The sequence below is a fragment of the Myxine glutinosa genome, chromosome 5, assembly GCF_964187855.1.
Source record: "Myxine glutinosa chromosome 5, kmMyxGlut1.1, whole genome shotgun sequence".
Taxonomy (NCBI): domain Eukaryota; kingdom Metazoa; phylum Chordata; class Myxini; order Myxiniformes; family Myxinidae; genus Myxine; species Myxine glutinosa.
Window position 1 is genome coordinate 170935060 of NC_136265.1, and position 18601 is coordinate 170953660.

At 44.3% G+C, this 18601-nt stretch overlaps 1 protein-coding gene across 1 annotated transcript in view; it reads left to right on the forward strand.

Moving 5' to 3' along the window:
- The window catches only part of LOC137426746 (PAX3- and PAX7-binding protein 1), a 45365-nt gene continuing 26764 nt past the window's right edge, over positions 1-18601 (forward strand). The window contains exons 1-3 of the mRNA XM_068115575.2: positions 1-186; positions 10202-10486; positions 10599-10700. Of these exons, the coding sequence (XP_067971676.1) occupies positions 93-186; positions 10202-10486; positions 10599-10700 (481 nt within the window). The 5' untranslated portion in view covers positions 1-92. The remainder of the gene's footprint in view (positions 187-10201; positions 10487-10598; positions 10701-18601) is intronic.

The window sequence follows — 18601 nt, forward strand, 5'->3', positions numbered from 1 at the left end:
GAAGAAGATTCCTGTGGCTGGGTGGTGTGTTCTCTGCATCTGCACATGCATGGCGCGTTCCTGTCCAGGCAACTTGAGGCATTAAAAGGAAGATGTTTAAGAAGAGGAATCGCAATTTCAGGAGGCGTAACGTATCTGAGGAAGACGAGAAGACAGACGAGGCAAACGGAAACACTGTTTCTGTGGGTGCGTTGTTTTATTTTTATTTTTAATTATAATTATTGTTATTATTATTAATATTACTGTACCACTCCTAGTAGTTTATTTGTATCATATTCTCTTCAATTTATTTTACTCTTTTACCTCATACGATGATGCCGAAGAAGGCATAAGCCTAATACTAATAGTTTGCACTTTGACTCGTGCTGGACTTGCAGACTTTTGTTTAAATAATTTTCCTCGTATCTCATTACCGGGTCACCAAGTTGAAAGGTCACGCATGATCGCTATGACGATGTGGATTGTTGGTATAATAGTCACGTGACAGTTCTGAAACTACTACATCCTGAAGCGTCAAATCAAAATCCTACGCTTTGATGGGCCTCATGGCGTCCTGCATCAATGTTATTTGCCTGTGAAGTCATATTTCATACTAACTGCTCCTTTCAGATGGATTTTAGTCTTGGCAGAAGCCAAGATGTCCAGGTGTTGACAAACTCACAGATGTGATATCCAGGTGTTGACAAACTCACAGATGTGATGTCCAGGTGTTGACAAACTCACAGATGTGATGTCCAGGTGTTGACAAACTCACAGATGTGATGTCCAGGTGTTGACAAACTCACAGATGTGATGTCCAGGTGTTGACAAACTCACAGATGTGATGTCCAGGTGTTGACAAACTCACAGATGTGATGTCCAGGTGTTGACAAACTCACAGATGTGATGTCCAGGTGTTGACAAACTCTCAGATGTGATGTCCAGGTGTTGACAAACTCTCAGATGTGATGTCCAGGTGTCGACAAACTGACAGAAGTGATGTCCAGGTGTTGACAAACTGACAAATGTGATGTCCAGGGGTTGACAAACTCACAGATGTGATGTCCAGGTGTTACATCACATGCTAAGCCAGGTGTCCCATCTGCTAGCATTAGTTGGTGAATGTTAAAGATCCCATGGTGCCTTTCAGGATAATGGTGCCAACGATCCCATGGTGTCTTTGGTCTTCCCTGAAACAAGTCACCTTCGGTCGAACGTCTCATCTGGCCAGCCGGTTCTTGAAAGAATTGTGGAAATATTTGGGACCGCAAAATTTGAACCCACAATCTCTGGGATGCCAGTGTGGTGTCTTCACCAACAAGTTATCACTATACCCAATGTTTGTTTGAATTTTTTTTCTGGGGACATTGGTATCGTGCCTACCTCCTGTAGAATATGACGGAATTTGAATTTGGCCAGCGTACTGCACCCACCTGACATCCCATTGTTCGAAAGACACCATTAAAGAAATGTCTTTTATTTCTATCTGCCAAATGCTGGTGGATGGGACACCCAGCTTAACATCCAAACGAAAGACTGGACTGATTGATGCAGTGCCCTTCTTGCGAGGCACCAGGAAGGCACTTCATCGGCAGATCAAGAATCAAACTCGTGGTTTGCGGATGAGGTGGTTCCAGGCTGATTATATCTCTGAACTGTCTCGCCAAACCAGCTGCTACCTAATCATTTTCCACAGAACCATGTCCTGGTTACATAAAAAATACCTTAAGTTAAAAATGGAGGATTTATTTAAGTGTTTCCTTAAATTTCCCCTTGAGGATGTCCTTAAGTTGACAATGATTGCATATACGAATATTCCTCAAGCTTTTTATCATATAATTTCAGTGGATCATGGATTGCCCGGACAAACAAACAAACAAACAAACTACAATGGCACTCAGGTGAGAGCATACCTCCGCCTGGTTGGCCATATCACTCAATGGTGAAGAATCACTTAAAAAATTAAATAATTATCATATCCGAATTCATATTCAGATCTTCACCAAAATCTAATCGATTCTTCATTGTCACACACAAACTGTTCACCAAGTTTCGTCCAAATCCATCCATAACTTTTTGAGATATCCCGCAATGTATCGTTTTTGGCCCGATCTCCCAATGGTGAAAAATCACTTAAAAAATTAAATAATTCTCATATACAACACAACAACAACAGGCATTTTAAGGCCATTTTCCCTGCAAGAGCGGGGGTTAGCCTTGCGGTCTCCATGACAATGTTCTCCATTTTACCCTATTTTCTGCATCTCCCCTTGTTAACCCCCTTGCCCGCATTTCTTCTTCGACCATCTTTAGCCAAGTCTTTCTTGGTCTTCCCCATCCTCTACTTCCTTCTACATTCATTTCCATCACTCTTTTCAACCAGTCACTTTCATCCTTCCTCAACACATGACCAAACCATCTCAACCTGTTTCTTTTCACAGCATCCATCACAGGCTCTATTCCCATCATCTTTCGCAATTCATCATTTGTCTTCCTCTCTCTCAACGATACTCCACACATCCACTGAACCATTCGCATTTCCACCCTTTCCAGCCTTCGTTGCTGCTCTACGTTCATTACCCATGTCTCACTCCCATAAATCATAACACTTCTCACACATGCAGCATACACCTTTCCCTTCAGCTTCAATGACACTCCCCTCCTCGTCAGCACGCCACTCAGTTCCCGAAACTTCTTCCATGCACATCTCACTCGAGCAACCGTTGCCGAGTCTGATCCACCTTCTCCATTCAGCATGTCTCCAAGGTAACAAAATGTTTTCACACCTTCCAGCTTCACACCATCTCCAAGATCCAACTCAACATTTCCTCCATCTGCAGCTCCCTCTGTGCACACCTTACACTTGAATGTAGCTGCCACACTGGTTAATGACCCTCTCAGACCACTACATTTTTGAGGAACCCACTCAGCGCACATTGTACATTGAATGGAATTCACTCCGACACCCTTCCTGCACACAGCACACGGCCACTTCCCAGTTCTTTCCACCTCACCACATGCTTTACCACTTGCCATCACCTTCGTTTTTCCGATATTCACCTTCAGACCTTTTGTCTCCATACATTCCTTCCACTTGTTCATCTTCTCCTTCAGGCCATCCATACTTTCTGCAATCAACACCAGATCATCTGCATGCAACAACTCCCACGGTAAACCCTCCTTTACGTTCTGAGCCAGCACCTCCATCACAGCCACAAATAGTAGTGGACTTAGTACCGACCCCTGATGCACTCCGACCTTCACCTCAAACTAACCACTGTTCCCGTCCTTCGTCCTAACAGCTGTGCGCGCTCTTTTGTGCATTGCCATCACTACTCTGATCAACCATTCCTCCACTCCAAACTTCCTCAATGCCCATGTCACTACTTCACGTGGAACCCCATCGAATGCTTTCTCCAGATCAACAAACCCAAGAAACAACTTCTTCCTCTTCTCCATATACTTCTCCTGCAACTGCCTCACAATAAAAAGCGTGTCTGTCGTTCCTCTTCCTGGCATAAATCCAAACTGCATTTCGTCAATCTTCACTTTCTTCCTTATCCCCCTCTCCAACACCCTTTCCAATACCTTCATTCCATGCTCCAATAACTTTATCGCTCGATACGAGCCACACTCTAGAGGGTCACTTTTCCCCTTGTATAGAGGGACGAGGGTACTCGGTTCCCAATCCACTGGAATGCCGCCTTCTTTCACCACCAGATTGCAGATCTCTGTCATTCTCTTCACACCCCAATTTCCCGCTGCCTTCAACATATCTCCCACAACTCCCGTCGTTCTTCCCGCTTTTCTACTCTTCATTGCTTTTATCGCTTCCTCAACTTCCTTCTCGGTTATCTTCTCTGCCGGTCCTAAAACTGGGTTACTCTCTATGTTGCCATCCCATTCATTCTCTGTATTCAACAGCATTTCCATATATCTCTTCCATCTTCCTTTAATTCCATCTGGGTCCACAACGATTTGTCCCACTTCATCCTTCAAGCAACTCACCCCCATCACATCACACCTCTCTTTTGCTATCTGCTTTGCAATCCTGAATACTGCTCTCTGACCCTCTTCCAAATCCAGGCGTTCTCCGAACATTTTCCGAAATGCCTCCTGTGCCTTTGCTACCTCTTTCTTTGCAGCCTTCTTGGCTGCCTTATAACTTTAATGCTCTGCCTTTTCTGCCCCCATACCCTTCGCCTTCTGCCACTCCTTGAAATTCTTCCTTCCTCTCGTCAATCTTCTTTCCAACGTCATCATCCCACCACCATGTTTCCGAGTGCCTCGGTGGTCCTTTTGTCTTTCCACATACCTCACCAACGGCTCCCAACAGACTATCTTTCATTGACATCCAACCACTTTCAAGCTCCCCCACATCATCCTCCACCATACTCAGCCTCTTTTAATGCCTCCCTCACTGTCACCTCTTTCAACCTCCACACCTTCATTCTCGGTTGGTACTTCACCCGTCGAGCTCTCCTCACACCTTTCACCCTTATGTCGCAGACAACCAAGTGGTGCTGTGAAACAGCCTCCTCCCCCGGGATCACCTTTGTGCCCCGGAGGTGCCCCCTATCTCGCCTACGCACCAGCAGGTCGTCAACGGTTGTCGTCGACCCACCTGACGTGTATGCAACAAGCCTATTATCCTCTTTCTGGAACTGAGTATTACAAATCAACAAATCAGCTCCATCAGCAAACTCCAAAATCCTTTCACCTTCTCCATTTCTCACACCATATCCGTAACCCCCATGAACTCCCTCAAAACCGTCCATACTCCTTCCCACATGTCCATTTAGGTCTCCTCCTACCACAACAACTTCCTCATCTTTCACGTTTTCCATCAGCTTCTCTATCGCACACCAGAACTTGTCCTTCTCTTCATCGCTCCGACCAACCTGCGGAGCATATCCCGAGATGATGTTCACCAAGGGCTTTCCAATCATCATTTTCACCATCATTAACCTTTCACTCACTCGAGTCACACTCACCACACTGTCTACAAACTCCTCAGAAAACAGGACACCAACACCATTCACGCCCTCCGGGCACCCTTGCCACACAAACTTGTATTTCTGTCCCTGCCTACCCTTCACCATTCTCACACCACTTCCCTTCCATCTCGTCTCCTGCACACAAAATATGTCCACTCTTCTTCTGACCAATACTTCCACCACTTCTCCTGATCTCGCTGTCATTGTCCCTACATTCCATGTCCCAAATCTCAGAAACCGATCTCCACGTCGGGCATCAGACGTTTCGTCGTCATAAATGGAATGATTGCCACCCTTGCTTCGATCGTGTTCCCCACCTTGAGTTTCCACGAGAGGGAGTGGGGTCCCCCACGGGGTACTTCGGTCTGTACCCTGCCCATATGTAGTCGTAATTGTCATGGTTCTCTTTTTCAGGCAATGTTTTTTTTATGGCCGGATGCCCTTCCTGATGCCAACCCTTTTAGTCGCCTCTTACAACACGCAGGGATACGGTGTACCTATTCTAAACCGGGGTTGTTAAATAATTCTCATATCCGAATCCATATTCAGATCTTCACCAAAATCGAATCGACTTGTCCTTGTCAGACACCCAACCGGGCCACCAGGTTTCGTCCAAATCCGTCCACAACCTTTTTGAGATATCCTGCTATGTATCGTTTTTGGCCCGATTTCCCAATGGTGAAGAATCGCTTAAAAGATTTATAGTAGCCGAATCCGGATCTTCACCAAAATCTAATCATTTCGTCCTTGTGACATACGCTACATCTCTGCCAAATTTCGTCCGAATCCGTCCACAACCTTTTGAGATATTTTGTTCACAAACAAACAGACAGGGGTGAAAACATAACCTCCATCCATCTATGGTGGAGGAGGTAAATATTCCTTAAGCTTTTTATTCCTCCGCCGACAAAGTCGCCTTAAGTTGAGCCGACGAAGTCGCCTTAAGTTGAGCCGACGAAGTCGCCGTAGGCATTATGTTTTCTGGCTGTCCGTTTGTGATAGGTTTCTGTTACCGCGATAACTTGAGAACGGCTAAAGGGATCTTTGTCAAACTTGGTTCAGGTATGTATAATGAGGTAAAGACTAACCGATTAGATTTTGGGGTCACGAAGTCAAAGGTCAGAGGTCATGTTAGGTAAACAAAATACTGTTACTGCGATAACTTGTGAACCAGTGATAGGATTCTAACAAAATTTGGCACACTTATGTAGAATGATGTGAAGATGAACTGATTATACTTTGGGGTCAATAGGTCAAAGGTCAAAGTCTGTAATAGGTCTATAACTTGAGAATGGCCGAAGTTATCTAATTCAAACTTGGTACAGGTATGCATAATATTGTAAAGACTAGTATAAAGCCCGTCAAAAATGACGTGTTTGAACCATTTTTGACAGTACAGCCATGTGAGCATGCCAATGTCTTAAGTCTGGGCCAAGTGTCAGGGATGCTTGTATCATCTTTATTTGTTGGACATCCTGCAGAAGTAAATGAACACTCGATTTACTCTGCGTGCATTGCACATCACGTGCAGCAAATTTCACCTGCCTGTGCCTTGTATTTATTGTGATTTTAAAAATACTGCTTCTGTACACCGACCATAAGGCTCAGTTTGCATGCCACCATCTACGATTCCAATGTAAGAGGCATAACTACTCTTCTTTTGGGTTAGGGTTTTGTCCTTGGAGTCTTTTGTGTTTTCTGGGTCATTGAGGTCCTCGGGGTTTTTTGGGTCTTCATGGTCTTTTGGGCCTTCATCATCTTTTGTGTATTTTGGGGCTTCTGGTTCATCGGTGTCTTTTGGGTCATTTGAGTCTTTTGGGGCGCCAAGGTCTTTTGAGTCATTTGAGTATTTTGGGTTATCGATCTGGATCTTTGGGGTATTTTTATTATTATTTTTTTTGCACACCATATCGAGGTTTGTGTAAGAGCTAACATTAATCACAAAAAAACAAATGTAAAAGCTAACATTAATCACAAAAATGACAAATGGACACATAAAACATACATAAAACATGGGAGCGGAAGACAAGATGGGGAGAGAGGGAAGCACAGAAGTACAACAGTAGAGAACAGGGACATCGGGAGATCTGTGGGAGGGAGAGGGCTTGGGGGGAGGAGACTTGGGAAGGGGTGGTGGGAGAGGTATAAAACACATGGACACTGCTAGGACTTCCAGGAAAGAAGTTGGTATTTCAAAAAAGTGGATCTGGGGTGAATTAACTGGGGTAGAAAAGATCAAGGTTTTGGATGGGGGAAGATAAGAGATGGTGGTGAACAGCTGTTTTAAAGACCTGGAGGGAGGAGTGGGATTGAAGAGAGTGAGGGAGTTTGTTCCAGAGGCAGGAGTAAAGAGGAATGAAAGAGTGAAGGTGAGCAGAGAGTCTTGATTTTGGCAATTTCTCCAGAAGAGGGTTGCTGGCAGATCTTGTGCGACCTGCAGGAATATTTGGGGACAGAGCTGGGGGAGCTAGGCCGGAGAGAAGCTGGTAGCAGACAGAAAGACCACCTACCTGCCTGCGGTGAGTGAGTGAAAGGCCCTCAGAGTTAGCTTCATCATGGGAAATTCTGAAAGCTTTTGTTTCAACAACGTGAAGACGAGCTAGGTGTGAGGCAGAAGCACCAGCCCAGAGGGGAGAGCAGTATTCCATTGAGCTGCGGATGAAAGCCTTGTATGTGGTGAGGAGCTCAGGTGTGCCAAGGAAGGACTTCGCACGACGGAGGATGCCCAGTCGGCGACTGGCTTTGGAGGCCAGATTTGAAATGTGGTTTTCCCAGGAAAGATCATGGCAGATAGTGAGACCCAAAAGCTTGAGTGACAGAACTTCTTGGAGAGGATTATTCAGAAAGTGGATGGGAGGGTTGTCCAGTCGGTCTTTTCGGAGAGACATCGTAAGAGTGTGAGATTTGTCAGGATTGAAAGACATGTTCCACTTGTTTGCCCAGTCTGTGATTTTGTCCAGGTCTGCAGAGAGTGAGGAGGCTGCAGACTGCCGATCTGAGGGATGACGAATGGAGTGGCAGAGAGTGGAGTCATCAGCAAAGAGATAGAGAGGATTTTCAAGAGAGTCGGAGAGATCATTGATGAAGACCAGAAAAAGCACAGGGCCCAGAATACTGCCTTGGGGAACTCCAGCCTGAACAGGAAGAGGAGATGAGAGAAACCCATCCAGGGCCACACGTTGACTACGACTAGAGAGTAAGTCCGCCAGCTCTGCGTGGAGATTTCCATGGATACCAAAGGAGGAGAGTTTGGGGAGCAGAGCGGGGGGCCAGACCGTATCGAAGGCACATGATATGTCGATGGAGACAGCTCTAATTTCCTGTTTGGCATTGAGGACCTCCATCCATTGTTGAGACAGCAGAAGCAGCATGTCCAGAGTGGAGTGACCTGGTCTGAAACCAAATTGATGATCAGAGATCAAGCCATTGCAGAAGAGGAAAGATTTCATATCCGAAGCAATGATGGATTCCATGACTTTGCTGATAATTGAGAGAAGGCTGATTGGTCTGTAGTTGCTAGGATCTGTTTTTGCACCTTTTTGTGCGAAGCGGTGAAGTTGGCTGATTTCCAAGCAGATGGAAGATGACGTTGAGCAAAAGAGATGGTGAAGAGAACAGAGAGAGGGAGTGAAAGAGCGGAAGAACAGGATTTTAGGACCCGTGGGCTGATGCCATCAGGTCCATTTGCAGAATCAGAGTCGAGGGTTGACAAACTTTTCCACCTTGTCTGGAGGAAAGGACACAGAGTCCAGGAGCAGCTGGGTACGACTGGGTACGGTGGGTACAGAGAGGGATGGGTTTGGGACACAAGATTTAGAGGCAAACACAGAGTTGAGGCATTCAGCTTTTTCACGTGCGGAGTCAGCAGTGTAGCCATTTGAGGTAAGGGAGGGGATTGAGGGGGAACAAACACCAGAAACAGATTTGACCAGACACCACCAGGATTTGGAAGAGGGAGACAGATACGAGAGTTTGGTCTTGAGAACGGAGAGATATTGTTTCCTGGCTCTCCTGAGGGTGGACACACACTTGTTTCGGGCTTTGTGAAAGGAAATGAGATTTCCTTCCGTTGGATTTGTTTTGCAGGAGACAAAGGCAAGTTGTTTCTGGCCAACAGCCTCACCACAAGCTTCCGAGTACCATGGATGGGAGGAAGGGTATGACAACTGAAGACGAGATGGGATAAATCTGTGCATGAGAGAGAGCAATTTACTTTGGAAGAATTCCCAGGATGAGTTGATGTCAGAGGCGGTCGAGATGGGAGACCAGTCCAGATGATTGATGGCTGCTTGAAGACCGTGCCAGTTGGCCTGAGTGAAATGCCAGACTCGTCGACGCTGAGGAGGCTCCCTGAGAATGGTCAGAGAGATGTCCACTTTAACAAGCACATGATCAGATGAGCTGATTGGAGCAGAAGAAGAGCAGCAGACATTTTCAGTTAAGTTAGTCATAACCAAGTAAAGAAGAGAAGGTGCTCCGTTGACTGAGATACGGGTCGGGAAATTGACAGATTGTGTCGGTCCCAGTGAGTCGCAGAAGTACTTTGCTGAGGAGCAATGGCTGGTGAGAGAGGTACCCACACCCAGCCAACTGGCATGGTGACAATTGAAATCACTACATATGAGGAAGAGAGAGTTGGGATGAGTAGATAGAAGTTGGTCCATATTATCAAACAGCGAGATGTCGATGGAGTCATCACTGTTTGGTGTACGGTACAACACACATGAGCAAGAGGTGGGAGCGAAGGGGAAGCCGTAGCCAGAGGTATTCCTGGGGGTGAGGTGGAGAGAGGGCAGTGCAGGGCAAGTGAGAAAGAGTTTTGAAAGAGTGCTTGTGCCTTGCTTTGTAAATACGTGCCAAATTTGATTGCATGTATAAAACACTTTAGTGCGCTGATCTTTCCTGCTCGTCCTGACAGTGGCATCGGACAGCTGATGATCTATTGGTCTCCCATATTTGGGCTGTAGATGAGAACGCAGTAGGAGACGCTGTCACGCTCGAATGCATGGATGCACCATGCTGGTCCATCCATGCATTCTTGTCCTGTTTCCACTTTGCCTCACTTTTCTTTATCTTTCACCCTTTGCCTTCTGGTCTGCTTGTATATCAGCCTCAATAGCTATACATATTTAAAATGAATAAATTAATGTGAGTCAGTCATTAGTTTGAGGTTTAAACTTTTTGTCTTGTTCAAAACCAAGTCTTACTAATGTGTTTATTTTCAGAGTCTGCAAATGAAGTAGCTGGAGAAACTACTCGGCGAAAGGAAAAGATTGAGGTAAAACAGACATTTATTGTCACAGCAGCCAATGAAGATACAGTGAGGAGTGCCACTGGGAAAGCGCAAGGTGGGTGTGGAGGTGCAGGAGGAAGTGGAGTAGGGGGAGGAGGTGCAGGCGGTGGAGGATGTGGTAGTGGTAAAGGGGATGTTGAAGATGGAGGTGAGAACCAAGAAAAAAAGAAAGGACCAAGATCTGCTGCAAGCCTGCTCAGCTTTTGTGATGAAGAAGGTATGTGGACAGGTCATGGCTTGTAAGGGGCGGTGGGGGTGAGGGTGAGTGGTTCGTTTGTTTGTATGTAACTTAAGGGATTTGACTGCCTCGTTTGCTTTGTACCTGGTAGATGAGGGAGATGTCATCCATTTAAAGAAACCAACGTTGAGCCGGAAGCTGGCAAAGAAACTAAAACAAGAATACCTCCAAGATAGCCAGCGGCATACGCAAGGTACCATGTTTGACAATCACTACCATAAAATGTGGTTTTGCAATCTAATTTATTGTTTTGATATGTAGTCCGGCAGCTAAGCTAAATATAGCATAACAATTGTGCATTTTGTGAGGAAAGCACCAAATTTGGCACACTAGTAGACTATCATATTATGAAAAGATCTGGATTTTGGGCCATCTGATTCAGCCCCTGATGGCTATGGCAGCCATTTTTCAAAATGGCCACCAGCGGTTACTGTTATGATACTTATCTGCTTTACTGGAGAGGAATGCAGGTTGACAGTGAAGGTTTATTTACTAATAAAGGTCCAATAATGGTCAAAGAAAGTGACAATTTGATTTGGTTGAGAAAAAAAAGTTAAAGTGAACTAATTAGTCTAATTAAGACACAGCTTCTGAATGAAAACCAATGATAAACATACATAGCACTATTGGCTTGGCCAAATGCACATAGCACTATTGGCTTGGCCAAAGGCTGCCATCCAACCAGCTGGGGCTGGGTCAAGAATGACGAGGGGGTGTACGAGCCACACTGGACGAAGCTACCCAAACCAGCCCACACCTGCTATGAGCTAGTATCGTGCAAGTGCAAGAAGAGCTGTGTGAAGCATTGCAAGTGCAAAAAGGCCGCACTTGAATGCACAGCTTTGTGTGTGTGTGAGGGAGAGTGCTCACAAAATTGAGAGAACATTAACAGAGCAGACTGTCACTGATTCAGAACAATTTCGATATCATACCAAACAGTAAACAGATGTTCACTAGTGTCGTGAAAATCAAGGACAGACACGACTTGACCCTTGGGTAGGTTTAATATCATTTAGATCTGTAGTAACATCCTGTAAAATACATACAAGCAATAGACATTAGAATCAGAGCATTATATGGGCAGTGTTGATATCAGTAGGTAAAACAACGCAAGCGCAGCATCTAGGGGCGTACATACCATTCAAACTACAGGACTATGTCACAGTGAGTGTCGCTGGAGTGGCCTTGCGCCGCGGTTGTCCCGGGTCTTATAGACGCCCCTTTTGGTGGGATTCGCGAGCACTCCCTGGGCTCACCTTCGGTATAATTCCACTACAACTAGTATGTGAATAACTCGATGTCATGAGTGGTGGCCATTTTGGAAAAAAAAAATTGAGAATTTTTGAGAATTTGAAAATTGCTGAATTTGAGATGGCCCAATATCCAAATCTGTTCATAATAGGATAATCTACTCGTGTGCCAAATTTGGTGCTTTCCTCACAAAATGCACAATTGTTATGCTAAGTTGCCCCACTAATGTGATTTGCTCTTACTTGATGTATTTTGATTGATTGATTAAGACTGCTGTGAGATTCCCAATTTTGGAGTTTTGATTTTTTAAGATGTTGATATTCGGAGGAGTCATCCAGATTGTTAGGGCTGGCAGGATGGCCTGTAGGTACGCAGACACGCATCTGAGTTGTCTAGCTTCGGTTAGAATCTCGACCCAGCTATAAACCGTGTTTTGAACGCTGGGTGATTCATCTTTGTGTTTGCCGTCCCTCAGATGGACGTTAAATTGGGTGTCTTGTCTGCAAGCATTCATTGGTGGGCATTAAAGATCCCACAGTGTTTTTCGCAAAGAATAGGCTTTCACCGGCACCCTTTCCAAATTCCAAATTCTTTCTCTAACCTACTGGGGCACTGCTTCAATGGTGCAGCCACGCCCCCAGGAAATGATGCTACCCACAGCCATGTGCTGCGTACGAGAAGAAGAAGAAGAAGAAGCCAGGTTGTTTCATAACGATGAGCAAATTCAATTCACTATCAACAAAGAGCCTGATGATGGCTTTACAGTTAAGGTGGCTAGCTTAAGATCCTCGGGTCTTGAGTTCAAGCCCCTGTTATGCTGTTGAATTAACACCAGGCGGGTCGACCAGTCTGTCATCCTTTCCGAGGTCGGCAAAATGAGTACCAGCTCACTGTGGGAATTGCATCAGCGGCACAGCCGCGCCACCCAGAAAATGATGCAACCAAGCAGCCACGGGCTGCATGCGAATAACTAAAAACAGAAATTTTGTCAAACAGAAATCTTGGTTAAACTGCCTCAAAAATATTACAATTTAAATTATTTTGAAATTAAATAACAACAAATTATTGAGACTAGAAATCCTCAATAATAAATAAATGTATTGTGATCCTTATTTTGTCTCTGTTGTAAGAAGGCCTTATGTTTTTTGGTGTGTGCATGCATGTGTCCGTTTTTGGGTTGTTTTTTTTGTTGCCATGATAACTTGGAAACCACGAATGAGTTTTCAACCAAACTTGGCAATACTATGGACTGTATTTAAAAAAATGAGCTGATTCAATCTTGGGTTGAAGGAGATCAAAGGTCAAAGTTCATGAGTCCTTTGAGAACCATTTTCATACCATAACTTGAGTTAGAATCTTCTGATGTCTCTCTTCCACTTATCTTTTTCTCTTATTAGTCCCCTACCGGTGTACACTGGAGGGGACTATCGGTTTGCACGCCGTCTGTCCGTCTGTCAGTCCGTCAGTCCGTCACGCAAAGAACAGTTGTCCGGACTTTTTTTCTAAACTCTTAATGCTAATGATTTCAAACCTGGCACATGGTTTCCTCATGATAAGTTACAGATCGAGTTCGAATTTCACGGCGTTTCGATCATTTTTGACAAAGTTATGGCACTTTGAACGTTGGTAATTCTGATAATTCTGATGATCCTTGACTCAGTGCCATTTTAAGTTTTAATTTCCTTTAAAAACCAATTTCTCTGCAATAATAGGACCGATTGAGATTAAATTTTCACTGTAGGGGGGACTCGGTCTGTAGAATATTTTAATGGTAATTATGACGTCTGTAATACATATCGAGGCCAAACTTTGAAGACAAAATCGCATACCCATGACAAACAAAAAAGTCAGCTAGCATGACGTCATGCGTCACATGGTTTCAGAGTTATGACGTTTTTAAGCATGAACCTTTAAAACCGAGCTCCTCCCTCATTTTTGATTCAATCGAGGGGAAACTTCACAGATCTGTTCAGCATGTCAGTCTACTAAAATGTCCTTTTGGAATTTGCGATGGGGCACGTGGTTTGGCAGATATCGTTAATTAAACGAAAATATTTAAAGAAAATGGATATCTCTTGTTTATTCTAGAGTTCTCCTCAAGCCGCACCGCACGCCCTCAGCCTCGTCTCGCGAACGTCAAAAGCGCGACACAGCGGCGCTTTCGGGAGGGGCGGAGCTAAGCCGAGCAACATATATATACACATCGATCATTGATCGTGAACCGGAAAATATAATAAATTACTGATATTTAGCGACTCGAAAGGTTCCTTATCAACAACTTATTTTGTTGTGCTTCTGCTGACCTGTCTGCAAGGTGTATAAATCGAAGTCCCGAGTGCGAATCACAGGTGAGCCCGTCCTGAGGTAATTAGCGATTGGGAACGATTCAGAACCTGTGGGTAAATAACCCTTTTTTAATATCCCCAACGGTTTTCCGGACGACAGACTGCCGGTAGGGGACATGTATTGCAGCGCAATACTCAGAATGCTTGTTCTTACTTATTTCTCTTGTTGGTTGTTATCTCCATATGCGGGTTTTAGGAGGTGGGAGGACATTCTCCCAGAACTCTAAATCTACACCTCCTTTTTCGGTAAAGGGTCGTTATTCATGAACCTGATTGTGAAACTTGATTCTCATCGCTTCATTCCAAGGGCTCTTTTTAGAATCCTCACTGAACCTCTGACAGCCTCCACTTGTAGCTCGTTTGCCGTGATATTCCCAGGAATGCTTTTTAAGTACTCAGTAAGGGTTTTCTTGATCATCCTTGTTGCTCTGACTATCACTGGTACAATTTCAGCTTTCTTCAACTTCCAAGACCTCTTGACCTCGTTTTACAGATCGTGGTATTTGAGCATTTTCTTGGTTTCTGAAGTATTTAGTCCAAAGTCGCTGGGAACCAAAACCTCAATCAACAATGCTGTCTTTTCCTTTTTGTGTTTGAGCACGATGTCTGGACGCAATGCTCCGCCTGCAATGTCTCCACTTGATAGGATCATCTTGTCATGCGTGAGCACTACATGCTCATTTTCAAGGATCAAATTTGGTTTGTGTTTCCATGATTGTTCTGGGACCATAATGTTGAAATGGGCCAGTGGATTACTCCACAGACGCTGTCATGTCTTTCTGTGTACAACTATTCTGACATGAGTTTTTTACATCCCGAAAGGAAGTGACTTAGTTTCCACTCCACAAAACCTACATTTGTCCGATTGGCTCAATGGTGCCATTTTCATAAAGCCATTGGTGTAATGTTCTTGGTCTTGGACATTTATGATGTCTCATTCTCCATCCCAATTAATTTGACCTCTTCTTAGCCATTCCATTGAGCCTTCCTTGTCGATCCCTGTTCTGTCAAGCTCTTTTTGGAATTTTCCTGCTCTTTTATCATTCTCCCATTTGTCAGAGTATATGTGCTGATATTTCTTTTTGTAGTTTTCCTTTTCACCCCTCAGCCCAAATTGGGCTGAGGGGTATTGTTGTCACGGCGGCGTCCGGGCGTCCGTCAACTTTTGGTTTTGGTCAATTTCAAGGAGAACGGCTTGTCCGATTAAATCCATTTTTGCAGTGTGTGTTGGGGTTGAGTAAAGGAAGGTTCCTTTCGAAAATGGGCGCGCTGCGATTTTCAATATGGCCGCCAAGGCAGCCATCTTGAAATTGGTTTCCACCATGCATGGGCTGAGGGGTTACACCCGCTTTGTTCAACTTTGCGATCATTGGGGCTGTATTTGTTTGTTTCGTTTTCCTGTGTAGTATCCTGCACTTGCACCTGTTGTTGGAAGTTTGTTGCTGAATGGATTAAGGATACCTTTTCTGATTTGTTGTTTTCATGCTCGTGTCCAAATCTCATTTGCCTGTTGAGCTTTTCACATACTCCGCTAGTCTTACACACACTTCTGTGCACTTGGTTAAGCTCCATCAGACCACCTCCTCCTCGTCTCGGCAAGTAAAACCTCGGATTACGTTGGTTTTTGTAGAATAGCTTATGAATAGTTAGAAGTTTCCTTATTTTGGTGTCTAAGTTTTTGATCTCCAATTGGGGCCTGTTTATAATTGCACAGCTATACTGGAATACCAGTTCTATAAGTTGGTTTATAGCTTTGATTTTGTTCCTTTTTCGTGAAGGGATGACGATGACGGATGACGTCAGATGGATGATGTCAGAATGACATCAGAATTGGTCTTATTCTGTGTAGGTAATCTTTGATGGTTATTTTACACATTTTTTTGTATTATATCTGGAAACCTTCTTCTATTCCGAGGTATTTGTAGGATGCTTCGTTTTCTATATCCTGTATTGTTGTACTTTCATCGATCGAGATATTGTGTGTTTTTTGTTTTACCAGATAGAAATGTGCATTTGGCATATTTGTCAAAACCAAATTCCATTTGGTCTTGACAAATGGGTGCAGAGCAAGAGTAGCGCTTTACTAGTTTGAGTTGATCTGCCAATTTGTTATCATTCGGTGCGAAGAGTTTTAGATCATCCATGTATAGTAGATGTCACCTTTCTAGTTTATTTGGTCGTTTTTCTATTGCATGTTAGATTGTATCCATGCCCTTGTTCATTGATGAGGTTGCTTAGTGGGTCCAGAGCCAAACAAATCAGGAGGGGGAAGACTGTCGCCTTGTAAGATACCATGTCGTAGCTTTACCCCTGGGATTTCAATCTTACCTTTGAAGTGAGTTGGTATCAGTGTTTTATTCCAGAGCGTCATTGCTTTTTCTATCAGTATGACTGTATGGGGGTTAACTTTGTATATTTGCATGCATTTTATAATCCATGAATGCAACACTATCAAAGGCTTTTTTGTAATCTATCCAGGTTGTGTATATAAGTTGGTTTGTCGAAGTTTGCAATTTTCGAGTATGGTCTTGTTTAATAACAAATGGTCTATCGTTCCATAACACCCTCTCTCACATCCTTTCTGTTCTGTCTCTCAAGCTCCTTGCTGAGTAAGGTGTTCGTAAATTTCATCGGTGATTAATCCTGTTAAATGTTTGTATGCTGTCGGTGAGCATGTTATTGCTCTCTACTTGTGGGGCAGATGGGTTTCATTAGATTTTGGGATGAGAAGAGTGTTGCCTTCTGTGAACCATTGATCCATTGCCTGTTCCCCTTTGATGAGTTTGTTAAATGCTCGAGCGTAGTGAGGGTAGAGAGCATTCAGTTGTTTTAGCCAGATGTTTGGGATCCCATTCCGGCCTGGCCATTTGAAATCCGGCGTTTTTGCAAGACGTTTTCTGATTTTTCCCTTCATCTATTGACATTGCCATATATCATTTTTTGGCCCTATTTCTCAATAGTGAAGAATCACTTATAAATTCTTGTATCCGGATCTGCATCTGAATGTTCACCAAAATCTAATCATAAAGTCCAAATCCTTCCACAACGTTTTGAGATATCCTATTCAGAGACACACACAGGCAGACAGGAATGAAAACATAACCTCTGCCCAAGGGCTGATAGAATGTCCTTGAGGTACGCGCACTCGCCTCTAAGTTGTCCAGCCTGGGTTCGAATCCCGACCCAGCTAAAAACTATCAGTTCAGTGTTTCACAGGCAGGCTGATTCATCAATGTGTGTGCCGGCCCTCGGATGGACGTTAAACGAGCGTCCCATCTGCCAGCATGCATTGGTGGACATAAAATATCCTATGATGTCCTTCACGAAGAGTAGGTGAGCTGTCACCGACACCATGACCAAATTACTGCCCTCACTAGTCAAACTACAGGCCTAGCCAACCAGTTTGTGAAGATTCGGGCCAAGCTTCCCCCGGCCGACCGCACAAGAAAGGTGTGGTAATGGTTGCCTTTAAAAAAAGAAGAATGATTTTAAAAATCGTTTTTTTACGATCCATAAGACGACATTGAGTCAGTTTAGGAGATGGAGGCTGTCATGATCACCACAAAACGCAGCATCAATCCGCATCGTACATATCCATATCAGCGGCATCTTCATCACCCTAATACTGCACACTCTCACATGCCGCGCCCACTTCCCTGAGGCTGCGCTTGAGACCTCATTTTACATACACCACCCTATAGAACACAATCCAAGTACTGCTAAACTGGAGGCTCATGGAAGTATTTTAGAAGGTGATTTGTGTTCTACAATGTTCAAGTTTATAATTCATTTTAAATAAAGGTTTAAAGAGGTTTAGAGGCATATAAATAAACTAATTCTGGGTTTTACCCCTGTTTTTGCAGTGTCTATTACATTACCCGATCTAGCATGTTACATCAGTTCTTCGTGCCTGTTGTGTATGTCCTTTATACCATCCTTAAAAACAGTAAGCTACAGGTTTGGAATAATTTTCAATTTCACCCAAACCCTAACAGCTCTGCAGGGATAAACGGCCGCCACGTTCTGTCACTAGGTCCAGCCGCTTGTACTGAGCAGAGTAGTTTCAGCTCTGGTTCATGTGGGCTGTAGGTCGGGTCAGAGTTGCGAAGAAACAGCTTTTATCAGCCGATTCTGGGGAATTCGCTCAACTTCTGCCCTCGTTCTGCCTTTTATGGTCTCATCCCCATGTCTCAGCGATGACGGGCCATGCCCCTCCCCTCTCGCTCACCATTGGATGTTGGCCCGGTTTGATGGGTGGAGGACTGTCTTACTCCTACTTGTCACTCGGACGGTCCCTCCTTCCTTCTCAAGAAAGAGCCGTTTCCATGCCTAAACCGTTTCCCCCCGATCGTCTGTTTGCCGTGTCGCGAGCAAGGCCTTGTACAGTGTGCACTGTACAACCTTGAGGCTTTGTTTTTCTCTCAGTGGTCCGTCGTTTGTGATCCAATAACTTTCGTTCTCTGTATTCCCAGGCTTTTCACCCATAGCCTACTTCCTT